The 14,271-nt window shown below is 37.6% G+C and overlaps 1 protein-coding gene across 8 annotated transcripts in view; it reads left to right on the top strand.

Annotated features, from left to right (window-relative positions):
- The window catches only part of LOC139140766 (TBC1 domain family member 9-like), a 50,068-nt gene that overhangs the window by 13,572 nt on the left and 22,225 nt on the right, over nt 1-14,271 (top strand). For 4 of the 8 annotated variants that reach the window (XM_070710168.1, XM_070710171.1, XM_070710169.1 and 1 more), the window contains exons 7-18: nt 453-655; nt 2,603-2,674; nt 2,918-3,050; nt 3,511-3,621; nt 3,930-4,018; nt 4,735-4,865; nt 9,992-10,127; nt 10,604-10,712; nt 11,239-11,333; nt 12,065-12,159; nt 12,603-12,749; nt 13,533-13,644. In XM_070710168.1, coding sequence (XP_070566269.1) covers nt 453-655; nt 2,603-2,674; nt 2,918-3,050; nt 3,511-3,621; nt 3,930-4,018; nt 4,735-4,865; nt 9,992-10,127; nt 10,604-10,712; nt 11,239-11,333; nt 12,065-12,159; nt 12,603-12,749; nt 13,533-13,644 — 1,433 coding nt within the window. Of the gene's footprint in view, nt 1-452; nt 656-2,602; nt 2,675-2,917; nt 3,051-3,510; nt 3,622-3,929; nt 4,019-4,734; nt 4,866-7,801; nt 7,880-9,991; nt 10,128-10,603; nt 10,713-11,238; nt 11,334-12,064; nt 12,160-12,602; nt 12,750-13,532; nt 13,645-14,271 lie in introns of all 8 variants that reach the window. The other 4 variants (XM_070710165.1, XM_070710166.1, XM_070710164.1 and 1 more) reach the window with 2 other exon arrangements.

The raw sequence follows: 14,271 nt of genomic DNA, 5'->3' as shown, positions 1-14,271 counted from the left end.
GTCTCCATGGCTGTCAGTGGGGAGTTTGGACTGGAATACTACAGTAGTGGGGGGCCAAAGGGGTAAATTTCAATGCTGTTGTCACATGTTGCATTCAATAAATTCAAAGTTTTCATAATATCAATAATAAAGACATGTTTCACAGTTTTAGACAACATAGTCCAAAAGCAGACAGAATGCCTTGTAGGCCAATGTTATTGCATGTACATGTATTATCGAGGATGTCGAGGGTTTCGTGTACATGTACATACCTGTACATGACAGCAGAGAGTTTAATTTATTTCCATTCTCAAATCTTTCTGAATCATGTCCACTTTATAGAAACAAAAAAATATACAATCTGTAGAGATCAGTGTACAGAGGGATATCCATTAGGACAAGTCAGATTCAATTATCTGTAATTAAATGTTACAGTAAAACACAACGTTTGATTATTTCTATTTACTATTCAGCATTTGGAGAGGAGCAACAGTGTAATATTTCCGGAGAGCATCAAAGTTTCTACAAGAGAAAACAGTCACTACTTTGCCATGTTTATCCATCCGTACGAAACCTTTAACCTGATGGAACAACTAGCCAACCTAGCCATGAAACAACTCCTGTCAGAAGAGGGTTTTCAGGAAGATAGGACCTTGCCAGCAAGATCTGAAGTCAGGTACTCAACGCTCTGAACACCCCTCCGCACACACACTTTGGTACAGCCTAAATGTATTTCCATCTGTTTGGTTGAAACCATGAGATGGAAATCAGAGCTGCAAAGGTTACAGGTTCCCCTTTGAACTGAATTTGTACTACACTGGTAGAATTAATTCAATGTCAGTGTTTCTTTGGTTTTTGAATTAGATTTCTTCATCAGAATGGTACATCAAAGTCAAATTTGTTCATTCTGATTTGGAATGATAATTGTCATTTGTGAAAATTACCCATGTGAAATACATAAACCATGCATAGTAAAACTGAAAATAATGAATGAATAGATCAATAAATAGGTAAATTTCTTGTTATCAGGATTTGACATCATTGCCGATCACTCAAAATATCTCTACTGTAACAGGATTCACGAGAATTTAGACAAAAGTTTTCACATCAAAATAAAATCTAGATGTCATGGCATATAATTGCCCTTGTGCAGTGTTGGATGTACAATTGTAGAACCAGGGGACATTTGAGCCGCCTCCATAAATGTTATGGGGCCATGACTGTTTTTTAGAGTCACTCTTAAATCACAGGATAAAACAGAGAGATACCCAATCATTATTTTTATCAGTCTATACTGGATTTACTCTCTACAATTTTTCAAAGCTTTTGCCTGTATTTAAGATTCTTCAGTCGTTTTCAGAAGACCAAACACAGAATATACTTTATCGCAGTCAAATTACCATACGTCAGGTCCTTCTGTACTCATGAATATGACTTCAATACCTGGAAAAGTAGGAAGACTAAAAGGAAATAATTAACTGAAGAAGTGAATGAATGGATTAATAAAAAAAACTAAATCATATCCATGCTTCCAGAAAGATTTTATACATATTTGATGAAAAACAGAATTATCTGGTTTCATATATTTCGTTCAATCAAGTAGATGTAAAATCATGACATAATTCTTTTAGTGAAAACAATATGGACTTCAAGCCCAGCTGACACATGTTTGTGACACTAAATCATTATTATGAGGGTTGTTCAGTGAGTTAACAAGTGAACCCTGCTTCTTTAGCGATGAGGTCATATACAGCTGTCATGTGCAGCGCCATGGGACGGTTTGAATTCATGATTTGTATTGTTAAAGTGACAGAGTGAGGGTAAAGCAAAAGCAGTTTCACCCTCAGCAGATTTTTACCCCTTTTGATCACTGTGCTTTGGTAAAATCCCATGGTGAACAATAGACAGTTTGGTCCAATGTACAGGGACATGGGGGTGACTGTCTTACTGTATAAGGATCAACTTAACGTAATGCACGTTCATTTTCACAGTAGCTGCATGATTTATCGATGTAAACATTCATTCATGTAACCATTTCAAACCTATCCTATTATCCAGCTGCAGTTGTTGTAATTGGAGTTGTAATGTGTACACATAAAGTGTAGTGTTAGATGAATCATAACACTCTATACCAGATATGGTAGGTGCATGTCGCACTGTACCTCACATGCAGTCATAACCATCCACACAGACATAATTATCTGCTCACAGACAACAGTTGAACCATGAAGACAAATCTACCATGACGTCAATGTTTTAAATCATTTCTAAAATATCACATACATATAATTCAGTTCACTAAATTTGTCGTGCATTACTTCAACAAAAACCATTCTCAACACATGTTGAAACTTGACATGTAAGTACTGGAATATACATTGCTTTCTGTAATTTAACAAGCTGTACTATATGGTACAGGTTGTCAGAAGATGATGATATACATGTGTAATAAGGCAATGATCTTCACTGTATCCTGCAAAGATGTCCAGACATCATCATTATGTGTTATGGTAGTTCATTTATGTAAATAATATCAAGGTAACAGATAATCATTTAGAATTGAATGCCTTGTAGGAGCACTTACTCTAATGCATGCCTGTTGATGTATCGTTTTTACATGTAGGAGCAAGGCGCCACGGAAGGTTTCATCTCTGAAGAGGGACTTGGATGCCCGAGCAAGAAGCGAGGCATATAGGTATAAACTGCACTCTACTAATCAACCACCTTGCTGTGAAATATTAAACACTTACCGATTGGCTTTTAATATTGGCACCTTGCATCCTGAATCCGTAACAGCTGTTTCCCAACTCAAAATTTTGACTGTCTGAGAGAACCAATGGACATGTCTTTCAACTAGCACACATACATCATTGCATCTTCAAAATAATGAACAAGGGTCACCTGAAATGCAAAACTAACACTTGATGTTCTGTTATAGGTGTGTATTCCGATTACCAAGTGGTGAGAAACTAGATGGTGATACTGAGTGTACTCTATGGACTCCCTACAACAAAAGCTATGTGGCAGGCCGTCTCTACATGTCAAATAATTACCTTTGTTTTGCCAGTAGGGTAAGTTATATGGGGCATCTTGTGTCACTCTTGGAAGCTCCACTCTTTGTCATTTTCACATTCCACCCTGAAAAAAGGCTGGCCAGGGAGGCGTAAGATTATAGGATTTCAAAGTTAGGATAGAATCTTTTTTGTAAATTGCACATGATGTATGTCATTTTACAACCGTACTTGCATGTCTTGTGTAATGTGTGGTAAGGTGAGACCTGGCATGATGAAGCAATGAAAATATGAAATGCAAAGTAGCTATGCGTTCAAAACCCACTCTGGTATAAGGCAGTTTATTGGATATACATGCATATGTACTGTAGCAGGCACATCTTCCAAGGGTGTTTGTTACATTCAACTTTTGCCACAGCATTATGGACCAATATTTTGAATCATTCATAAACACCATTAAAGGAAATGTTTCATCTTTTCAACTAAATCTGGTTGTTCTCTATTTACATATTTGCAACAGGTGAAAAACCTTGTTCATGTTGTTATTCCAATGCGAGAGATAACAGTGGTAGAGAAAGTGGAGAATTCCAATGCAATTCAACATGGCATTCACATTTCTACAAAGTCCAAGGTAATTTCATGATGTTTCTTTCTGCGTTAGTTGATTATATTTATTCAGTTCATCCGAACAAAAAATATCATCTTTATTGTCAAGTGATCAACTCTATATCCCAGTCAATCCATCTCAACTCAAAAACATGGATCAACTTTTCACATAAAAAAGATACGTCTGCGTTGTGATCGCTTGGCTTCTATATCAAAACTTTATTTTATGACTCAGAAACCATATACTCATCAATGACAGACAGTTTTTCTTGTCGTGATTCTGGAAAGTCATCCCTTGATGATACCTGCTATCACTCATTTCTTTGTTTTCAGATGACGGTTCTGTTTGCTCAATTGAAAGATAGAAATTTCTTGATTGTCAGAATATCTGATTTCTTGGCAAGAATGCCCGAGCATAAAAGGTAAGGTGCATATTTATAATCTACAGAGATTTATGAGATTGTATTTTTGATCTAAATGTTTCTTCATTTCTCCATCATGAGTGTCGGTCAATGTCAGTCACATGTTCTAGGGTAGTGTGACACATTATAGTCAGGCCTCAATGTATAGGAATCTTCTTGTAAAAGATTTAAACTTAAGTCAGGATAGGAAGAACCACAAAAGCTGTGACTGCATGATTTCTATATACTCTCTAACATTTCATTGCTGCCTATGCACTGTGGCGCTCTCCTTCCCTGATTTTCAGCAGGTATTTGGCATCTTACCAAGCTGGCATAGCCACCAAGGTTTTGCCAGATGTATAGCTTGAGGCTTGCCTAGCAAGTAGGTTATGGAAGGAAACTAGGGACTGTGAGAGAGTCAAGCTGGAGATTTCTTCATGTTTTTCTTGTCTTGAGGACAGCCAACAAACTAACATAGAAGTACAATGAAATTGGAGAACAGTTACAAGAAAGGAAGCATAACAAACAGTCTGCACATTTTTATGTCCATATTCCAATTGTTGTGTGTATATGTGTGTGTGTGTGTGTATGTCTGTCTGGATGTGTGCATGTCTGTGTCTGTCTCTGTGTGTCTTTGTGTGTCTGTGTTTTGAAACTGCAGCTTTGTTCAATCTGCAGTCAAGTTATCGGTGGTACACTGACTGATTGATTCTTATCTCACATTGCACACAATGCAGCCATGGCAGTGACACAGCATCTGTCAGCTCCAGTGGCAGTAGTAATCCTACTGACAGCCAGACCAGCAAATCACTGACAGCTCTCAGTGCCAGCATTGGAAGCATGGGCAGTTACCATAGTGATAAATCAGGTGAGTGGAGAAGATGGTGAAGACTAGGCTGTGTGTCAGGGCTGTCAAATTGTCTGCTTGTAGAGGCAGTTATAAAATCCTTGGATCTTGTGGTGTGAGCTCTTGAAACAATACTGATCTAAGCAAATTTGCTGTATTTCAAAATTGAATTAAACAAGAATTTGCCATACCTGTACACATCTTTATCCCAGTGTTCGCGGTGACTTTTTTCTCCTCGCGTACGGCATACGCATTAGTCTGCTAAAATTGCGTAATGGCTGGATTTGAGTGCGTAATTTCACTTCCGCACTCGATTGATGAAAAAACTGACTGCAAAATACAATGTGCCGTTGAATAAACCTACACTACATATTCGGATTGTACGAGGTAACATTATTTTAATGAAAACAGTTTAACGAACAACTTGAACAATGTTGAAACGTAACAGCGAAGGGTATACATGCAACCGTCACAACACATCGGGCAACCCAAAAGTTAGAGTTATGGCAGCTTATCCAGACGGTTTCTGGACGTTTCGGCACCAAATCGTTTCGGCCCAAGACGTTTCGGCCTTCCAATTTCAGGCCCCAAGTCCGAGTCGTTTCGCCACCACAACCCAAGACGTTTCGACACCGCTGAAGGCTACCTGTGGGAACTAGTGCTGGAGCGTAATGTTACAAATCAAAGTACTAAAAAGTATAGTAGTGTCAACTAACATTCACGTAGGCCTACATGCTTAATCTTTGTGAGAACATGGGAAGAGACCGTAAGAAAAAACTTCATATCATTTTCAAATCTGTGACACAAGTTTATCGATATCAATAGCCGCCGACACGGAAAAAGTTTGAAAGCGGTGAGGAAACAGCACGGCAAAATTCACACAAAATGCACATAAAGTACTGGTCAGAACGCAAAGGTCACGCTTACGAATATGACGGATCAGTCAATTACTAAATAGTTTGAAAAAAAAAATCGAAACACAGATGCCGAAACGTCTTGGGTTGCGGTGCCGAAGTGACTTGGGACCGGAAATTGAGAGGCCGAAACGACTTAGGCCGAAACGACTTGGTGCCTGAACGACCAGTTACCATCCAGACACTTCTGCAGTGTTCAAAATTATTCGGGATTCCGACGAGCTCTACCAATGAATCATTTTTTTCACGGACTCGAAGAGAGAAGTTGAAAGAAATTAACACAGATTTGTCTGCTTCGACGCCATGCTGCATTGTGTGCTTGATCAAAATTTGGGAACAGCGAGACACGATGATCGTGCACGGTTGGCATTTATATAATTTGTCGCAACATTTCTGTCAATCACTCACTTTCAGAAACTATCGCTCGCCTGAAAATTAGCAACGTAATTCATAGGCACAGCTGACATGATAACGTGCCTAACGTGATAACGTGTGGACTACGATGCCGATTTTTTAGACAACGCCCAGAGAAGCCGAAACTTTCCACACAAAATGAGTGATTGACAGAAATGTGTTGCAACAAATTTCATGTGGTTGTCGCCTAAGCTCAGTCGTGGGGAGTGCATTCGGTGTTATCCTTTGCGTATAGAAAACGCATAACGATGAAAAAATGCGTAGAGAGTCAATTTCAATGCGTAAATACGCACGATTTTTGCGTAAACGCGAACTCTGTTTATCCTGTCATTATGATTCATGAACTGCAATATTAAAAGAAGAGCAGTCAATCAAATTTCCAGATACCATACATTCATTATTGATGTTGTCTGAAAAAGTTATTTAATTTATACAATTTATTGCTCGGGTAATGTGTGATGCAAATGAGAGTATTCTTATAATTTGCAAGAGGAATTGTAAAAAATTCCCTTCGCAAATGAAAAGAAAAATTGTAGGCAACACTGCCATGGTTTTGAAATTTAGTCTCAAATGCACTTGTTTACCTTTGATTCCTGCATAGCAACAAACCAGACATCACTTCTCGCCATCCTCACTAGTTTACTTTCAGTACTAACCATCTTACACCAATCTGTGCTTCAGTTGTTTATGCGTCTTTATACCAGTACTTTGTCACTGTTTTTTGCTCGTTTATTGTGTGTGCTCATATTTCTGTAGTGCATGACATATGTTGTTGATGTATATCAATTTTCTAATATAATTTTTCTTTTTACCACTTTGTTACTTTGATACCACTAAATGATGCAAATCATGATTTTTTGTTTGAAATGCTAGACATTGAAGATATCCTCTGATTTGATCTTTCTCTAACGGTCCAGACTGAAAATTTCAATAACAAGTACCACAAGTTTTGTGTCATTCTGAAGTAGAATCAGCCATATGATCTCCCCAAACTCTCTTCAGCTCTGCTAGAGCAGACCTACTTTATAATTTTGAAGCAGCTTTCTGAACAAAGAGTTATGGCAGTATTTATTGTAACACAGTAACAGTTATGAGTTCACAAAGCGGTGATATTCGTCATCTTTGATGTATGTAGGCCACACCAACCTATAATCAACTCACCTTTGTAAAGAAAGGATTAGCAAGAAATGAAAAAAAAGGAAGAGGATAAAAATCTAAGAAAATATCTTCAACCAAGCACCATACTTATCAAATTTTATTTACAACAAATTTGACTGAATTATTACTAATCTTACTTACAGTTTTCAATATGATTTACATGTTCTACTAATATGGAAAGGATGCTAGCTACATGTAGTACAATGTTACATTGAAGAAAATTTGTGTGATGCAAGTTCATGTCTGTTTGATCCAGGGAACCATGGCTGTTGAAAATGAGTTTCCCAAAAAATATGATCGCTCTCTGAGACAATGACAGATATTGGTTCAATAACTAGCAACTATATAATAATACAGAAGCTCTACTAAATTCCGTACGTCACTGAACATCTGCTGGCATCCTTCCAATGTTGTATTTTTTGTTTTATGTTTTGTGTTTGTGTTGTCTGTGATTTCCAATTATTGTATTAGATCATGTTGATAAAGTAGACTCTGTCATCTCCGCTTACACCCTGACATGTATCTATCCTGAAGATGATAACATCCCAGGTAGACTAGACTTCTCTCATTCCCTTCAACAATTCTATCTGACAGGGTTCTCCACTTGGGGATTTAAAGGCGTGGGCCACCCCTCTGTTTTTGGAACAGTCTGTTCATATGTTAATGACTACACAAAGAATATATTGTCACAATGAAAGAATATGCAAATTATGCATTCTTATGTGCGTCTATCAGCCCTCTGTTTTTCCAAGCTGTGGAGAACACTGTATCACTTCTAATTCTTCAATGTTTCTCTGCCTGCACTATGTTGTAGTGATTGCATGTAGCTTGTCCAAACTGAACCTGTGTTACTGTGTGTGCATGTCCTCTTTGAAAATTTTAGTGCATCTGTAGAACACTGGGCGCAATTTTCCTTATGGAAACAATAAGATTTTCTTAGAAGGCCCTCCCATTTTTCAAATCAACGTACTCCCTAGGAGTATCGCTCCCCAGATGCTGATTTATGAAACTGATCAGTGTTGACATCTTAGGAGTATGTTGATTTGTGAAATTGATCAGTGTGGACCTCCTAGGTAGGAGTACGTTGATTTTTGAAATTGATCAGTGTGCACCTCTTAGGAGTATGCTGATTTGTTGATCGGTGTTGACCTCCTAGGAGTACATTGATTCGTGAAATTGATCAGTATGGACCCCTTAAGAGTTTGTTGATTTGTGAAATTGATCAGTATGGACCCCCTAGAAATATGTTGATTTATGAAATTGATCAGTGTGGACCTAGGAGTACATTGATTCATGAAATTGATCAGTATGGACCCCTTAAGAGTATGTTGATTTGTGAAATTGATCAGTATGGACCTCCTAGGAGTACATTTATTTGTGAAATTGATCAGTGTGGACTCAGTGTTCTTCAGTCATGCCAGAAGTTTGATATTTTCATGCAGTGTGCATGTGCCCAGGTAAACAGTTAGCTTCAATTATAATCTCCGATTCCCATCTTAATTTTGGCATTTATGCCACAAACAAAAACAACTGGAAAATGTGTTGCCCGATCAAATCACTTGTGTGAAAGGATCTCTCAACAGATGAGCGAACGTGGTCATAAATTATGAATTTTTATCAGTGAATTATTGAAAAAAATACCGTATATTCATGGAAAAACCCAGAGACCTAATTCAGTCTTATCACATAGCTTGAAAAATGTGTTTTCACAGCTTGTTAAGCCATTGCATGCATTTTTCTGTGTGTTTTTTATATTTTTATTATTTCATGATCACCACACATTGGGGGTGTGTGCGTGTGTGTGTACCTAATGAAGTGAAAATGTTATGATTTTGTTTCGCTTGATACCTATCTGCCTCTTACTCTATGCCATCGTAGCATGCAGTGTCATTGTTAAGTGAATACGCTAGAGTATTCGTAAATGCTAACCTAGTCCAGATAATTTACCTTTGATAAAATCTAGCATGGTACTAGTGGTCATACTGCATGCTAGCAATGCTGTAAAATTTAGTTATCCATTGGTTTCAGTAAATTACCCATCGTGAACCAGATCTATAATATCTAATTTAAAATAGACATATTAAAAGTACAAAACTGATAAAAATGAAAAATCAGTAGCTAAAGCATATTTCTGAACATCCTACATTTTGAATTGTTAGAAATTCTGAATTCTTGTAACCATTAATTTTCATCTTAGTGCACCATGTACACATAGCACAGGGTGCCATAAATAATGAGAAAACAAGTATAAATATTAAAGAAACGGAGAATAATAGGAAAACAACAGTACTTGACTGATTTTATTCTTGTTCTTCATTTTCTTCAGAAAAATTGATGTTTTTTTGTGAATAAAGAGCATTTTTTGCATTTTTATGTGGCTGTGTATCTTTATGCATTAGGAATACAGTAGGTATCTATAAGTAAAGCTGTGTGCTGATTGTCTTTTTAACCTGCCTGTGACCTACATTATGGATAATTATAGCAGGATTTGAGGAACATGTGTAGTTGGTCGTTTAGGGCGTAGAAATCCAGCAATAATTCATGCAGGTCACACTTAGGTCAAACAGTCAATCAGCACACAGTATGTTGGGTACATGTACCAAAACAACACAGTGAGCATTATGACATTAAACTTCCCTTCACAATTTGGCTGACTTTCAGATAACTTAGATCTACTTGGAATTCAGCTACAACCAGCTCTCATCAAATTATTCCACCGCCGAGATTCTGATGATGTTTCTGTCAAAGAGTCTGTTAAAGAACATTTATGGAGTATACATTTCAGTGAATACGGAAGGTGAGTGGGTTTGCAATGACATTTGCTCCGGTGTTGTAAGACAATCCATTCAGAGGAGATATCATGGTGAAGATCAAAGTATTGCAGTTTATGACCACTATTTGCTCAACAGCAAATTTTTTTGAAAAATTTGAACAGAATTTATCAATAGCGGTCATGATTATGTGTAGTTTAAAGGGAGGGATGAGACTACAAATGTTGTCATCATAAATGAGGCTTTGCAAGGGTTGAAATCCTGTTTGTGATCTGTTATGGGGAAACGCTGTTTGTAAATCTGTTTGCAGGGTATAACACGTTGTGATCTGTTTGTAGGGTATAACACTTTGTGATCTCTTTGCAGGATATAGCACTTTGTGATCTGTAGGGTATAACACTTTGTAATCTTTTTGTAGGATATAATACTTTGTGATCTGTTTTCAAGGGTATAACACTGTGATCTGTTTGCAAGTGTATAATTCTGTGTTACTTGTTTACAGGGGTATATGTATGTACAGAACTGTCAAGACTCATGAGTTGATCTTAAAGGGTATACCTGACAATCTGAGAGGAGAAATATGGATGCTGTATTCTGGTGCTGTCAACGAGGTAACTGTGTAATTATCAAAGTCTCTCTAGTTTTATGTCAAGACCTGCAGAATGTCGTCTTAGCTATTGTAACATGCTGCTGCACCACGCGTATTCTTTAATGTATGAGAAGCTTTCTACTTATAAGCAATAGTATGGGATGACACTAGACAAGTTTCAGAAATTCTCCGGTTGGAAAGACCGAAGTTCCCTCGCATTATACGTACATAGTAGATGTACCCCACTATATTGTAGAGTTAATGAGCAGTGATAGTTGATATACGCTGATATAACAAAAGGAGGCTGCGCTGAATGGACGCTGTCGCTGTGTGTTTTCTTTCACAGATTAGCCATTTGACAGTAACAGAAAAGAAGGAACCAGTTTTTCTTACAACAGTTTACAACTGCTACAGTTACATCAGTCTATTCTAGTCACCGTGTCCCTGTCTTTCCGTCCAACCATCTTTTCTTATCACTTTTAATCTTCAATCGCAGAGGGACTGTGTTTTAACACCACCACTGACTGCCTGTCGTTTTGCTATTTCAGATGGCGACAAACCCAGGGTACTACTTATCCCTTGTAGAACAGAGTCTCGGCAAGGAGAGTATAGCCACTGATGAAATTGAAAGAGATCTCCACAGGTATGTTGACATGTGTATCCACTGCAGTGCAAGTTCTGTGTGCCCAGTACCCTTCTCAGCTTAGACTGCGCGACAGATCTGTTTACATTTGTTCGGCCATAACCGTGTGATTGCTGAAATTAGAGTTGGGATGTAGAGACTAGAAAGTTTTACAGTCAAGCATGTATCGTGTTTGATCAACAGGCATTCCTTTATTTTGTTTTCTTTTGATTTGCTCCTCAAGTTTTCGATCCAGACATGAGAAAATTATTTGTTTTCATGTGTTTTTAAATTCAACCACAAAGCAATCAGTCTCAGTTATTGCAACATTTGTAATTTATCACACTACTGATGTCCAGCATAATTGTTAATTATTTCCCTGAAAAATTTACTCTCAACAGTCTTACAGAATACTGGGAGCCAAATCATTACACAGTGATATATTAAAGGGATGGTCGTCTGAACTGCGCCTGTGCGAGTTTCTTGTTTACAAACAATGTATTTCGTGCACGATATCAAGATGCACCTCATCATCATAGCTGCAACATTTAAATTATACGATGATAGATTATGACAGACATGTTTTAACTGTCATCACTCACCATTGTGCCTTGGATACATTGTTGCCATCGGTCGTATGGGTCCCATACGACCTTTGCAGTTCCGACGACTATATCCCTTTAAGCTCTTATTTATTTTCCAACCCTCACATGACCATCTATCGAATACACTCAATATTCATATCTCTACAGGTCCCTACCAGAACATCCAGCTTTCCAGTCTGAGTTGGGCATTGCTGCACTACGGCGGGTACTGACAGCATATGCATGGCGAAACCCCAGCATAGGTAAGTTACCTTATGAGTGCATCGAATGTGTATGGTGAAAATTCAATATATGTAATTTACCAAGTGGTTGAGTTCATCATCTGAAATTGTTTTCTATACTTCGATGATGAGCATATTGTACATTGATGGCATAACTCATAAACAGTCATTTTGGAAATATGTATCCACAAACATTAAACTCAATAGCTCATTAGAACATTCACTTTTAACAACAAGAGGAAATATTGAAATCATTTTGAAACTGAAATGCTTTTCAAGTCAAAAAACAAGATCTTCAAGTATCTCCCTTGAAAGATATTACCATAACTTAGGCATATCAAACTGGTAATGAGTACCTCTTCTACAGCATCAACAAAATGTAAATATAACGAGTCACTATCAGTGGAGAAACCTGTCGTGATTTGTGGAAACACTGATGTTATACATGTACGTTTTCCCTCCAGGTTACTGTCAGGCAATGAACATTGTGACATCCGTCTTACTGCTGTATGCCTCTGAAGAGGAAGCTTTCTGGCTGTTGGTAGCTATCTGTGAGAGACTGTTACCGGATTATTACAATACCAGGGTAGTTGGAGCATTGATTGATCAAGGTTTGTTTACATGGTACATCTATGCCAGTTTTCCAAACACTCCATAGATTCAGCCTGTCTGCCTCTATTGGTATCTCAGTGGATTCACACATGGAGATATAAAAATTAGAATGAGCTAGTCTTAACCCTTTCACCACCATGGTTTGTCCCAAATCCATTGTTTTCTATGGTAAAGTTGGACCTGTATACAGGGAACTGGGGGTGAAAGGGTTAAGATGGGATGAAGATGGTGCTTCTGTTGCTGAAATACAAATCTTGTTATAAAGTAGTTATTTGTTGGGACTATTTGGTCACTAGCAAAAGAGACTACTGTTATAGGAGGGGCAGGAGATATTGATAATATTCCTACTATATAGTGGGCTTTTTGAGAAGTAATGGAGTAGAACTAAACGCAATAAAGTAAGCCTTCACTGAAAACTATTGAACGCAGACACGATCAAAGCGACTAGTCAGGAGCATCTCTCTAGAGGGCGCTGAGCTCTAATACTGAGGTACTGAGGTATCATTTTATAGTATATCAACTGTACAATGTTTATATGTTTACCTCATGTCACTCCTCAGTGTGACTGATTTGAACACAGTGCATTTGAGAACTAGATGTTTTGTTCAGATCAGTGTTGAAAATGGAAAGTTTCCCTGTTTGTTATATTTTATGAAAATAAGGGCTGATTTGAAAACAATATACAGCCTTACATACTTAGAGAGCGAGACTAAGCTTATGATTACTGCAAGGAAACAAAACTGTTATTAATGGTAATACTTTTTGTGTGTGTGTTTGAATAGGTGTATTTGAAGAGCTCACCAAGAGTTATTTACCAGATTTATATGGTAGAATGGATCACCTTGGTTTACTCAACATGATCTCTCTTTCATGGTTCCTCACCATATTTCTGAGGTAAGCATTTGAAAATTATAATAGACCAATTCCTGTGAATCTATGCGATTGACGAATCTTTTGAAGTTGTAGTTGTGCAGAAGTTGTGAACTTGAATGGAAGAAAACCAAAACATTATTGACAATGGCTCTGTTCCATCAGCTTTGCAAAGTAATGTTTAGTGTATCTGGTAGGAATTCCATTGGATGCCTTTCAGGTATTTTGTTCAGTATTAGCCTTGGGCCAATGTGCAGTGGCTCTGTAAGGTAAAGCTGATTGGTAGATTATAATTATTCACAGCAACTTAAAGAGTCTAAAACTAAGGATCCGTATCCGTTTGAAGTTATTTGTGACATAGTGGACCATAGTACCCACTAATTTTTATAAATGTACTGAGAGACATTCACTTTTTACCAAAGCTACTCGTCATAAGGGGCCTGTGGATCTCCAATACATTTGCTCACTGTGTTTGACACTTACCAATATGACATATCCATTGTTCTGATAAATCAACCCTTCAGTAAGTATGTAACATGAACATGAATTCTACTCACTCATTTACATCTGATAAACCATCGAGCACAATATTTGACTATGTGGGGACTGTGTCATCAACGATGACGAGTCATATACTATCTTTCATCCAGT

Source organism: Ptychodera flava, chromosome 9 (assembly GCF_041260155.1).
Source record: "Ptychodera flava strain L36383 chromosome 9, AS_Pfla_20210202, whole genome shotgun sequence".
NCBI lineage: Eukaryota > Metazoa > Hemichordata > Enteropneusta > Ptychoderidae > Ptychodera > Ptychodera flava.
The sequence above is the reverse complement of the archived record's forward strand: the minus strand, read 5'-3'. Positions and strand labels throughout refer to the sequence as shown.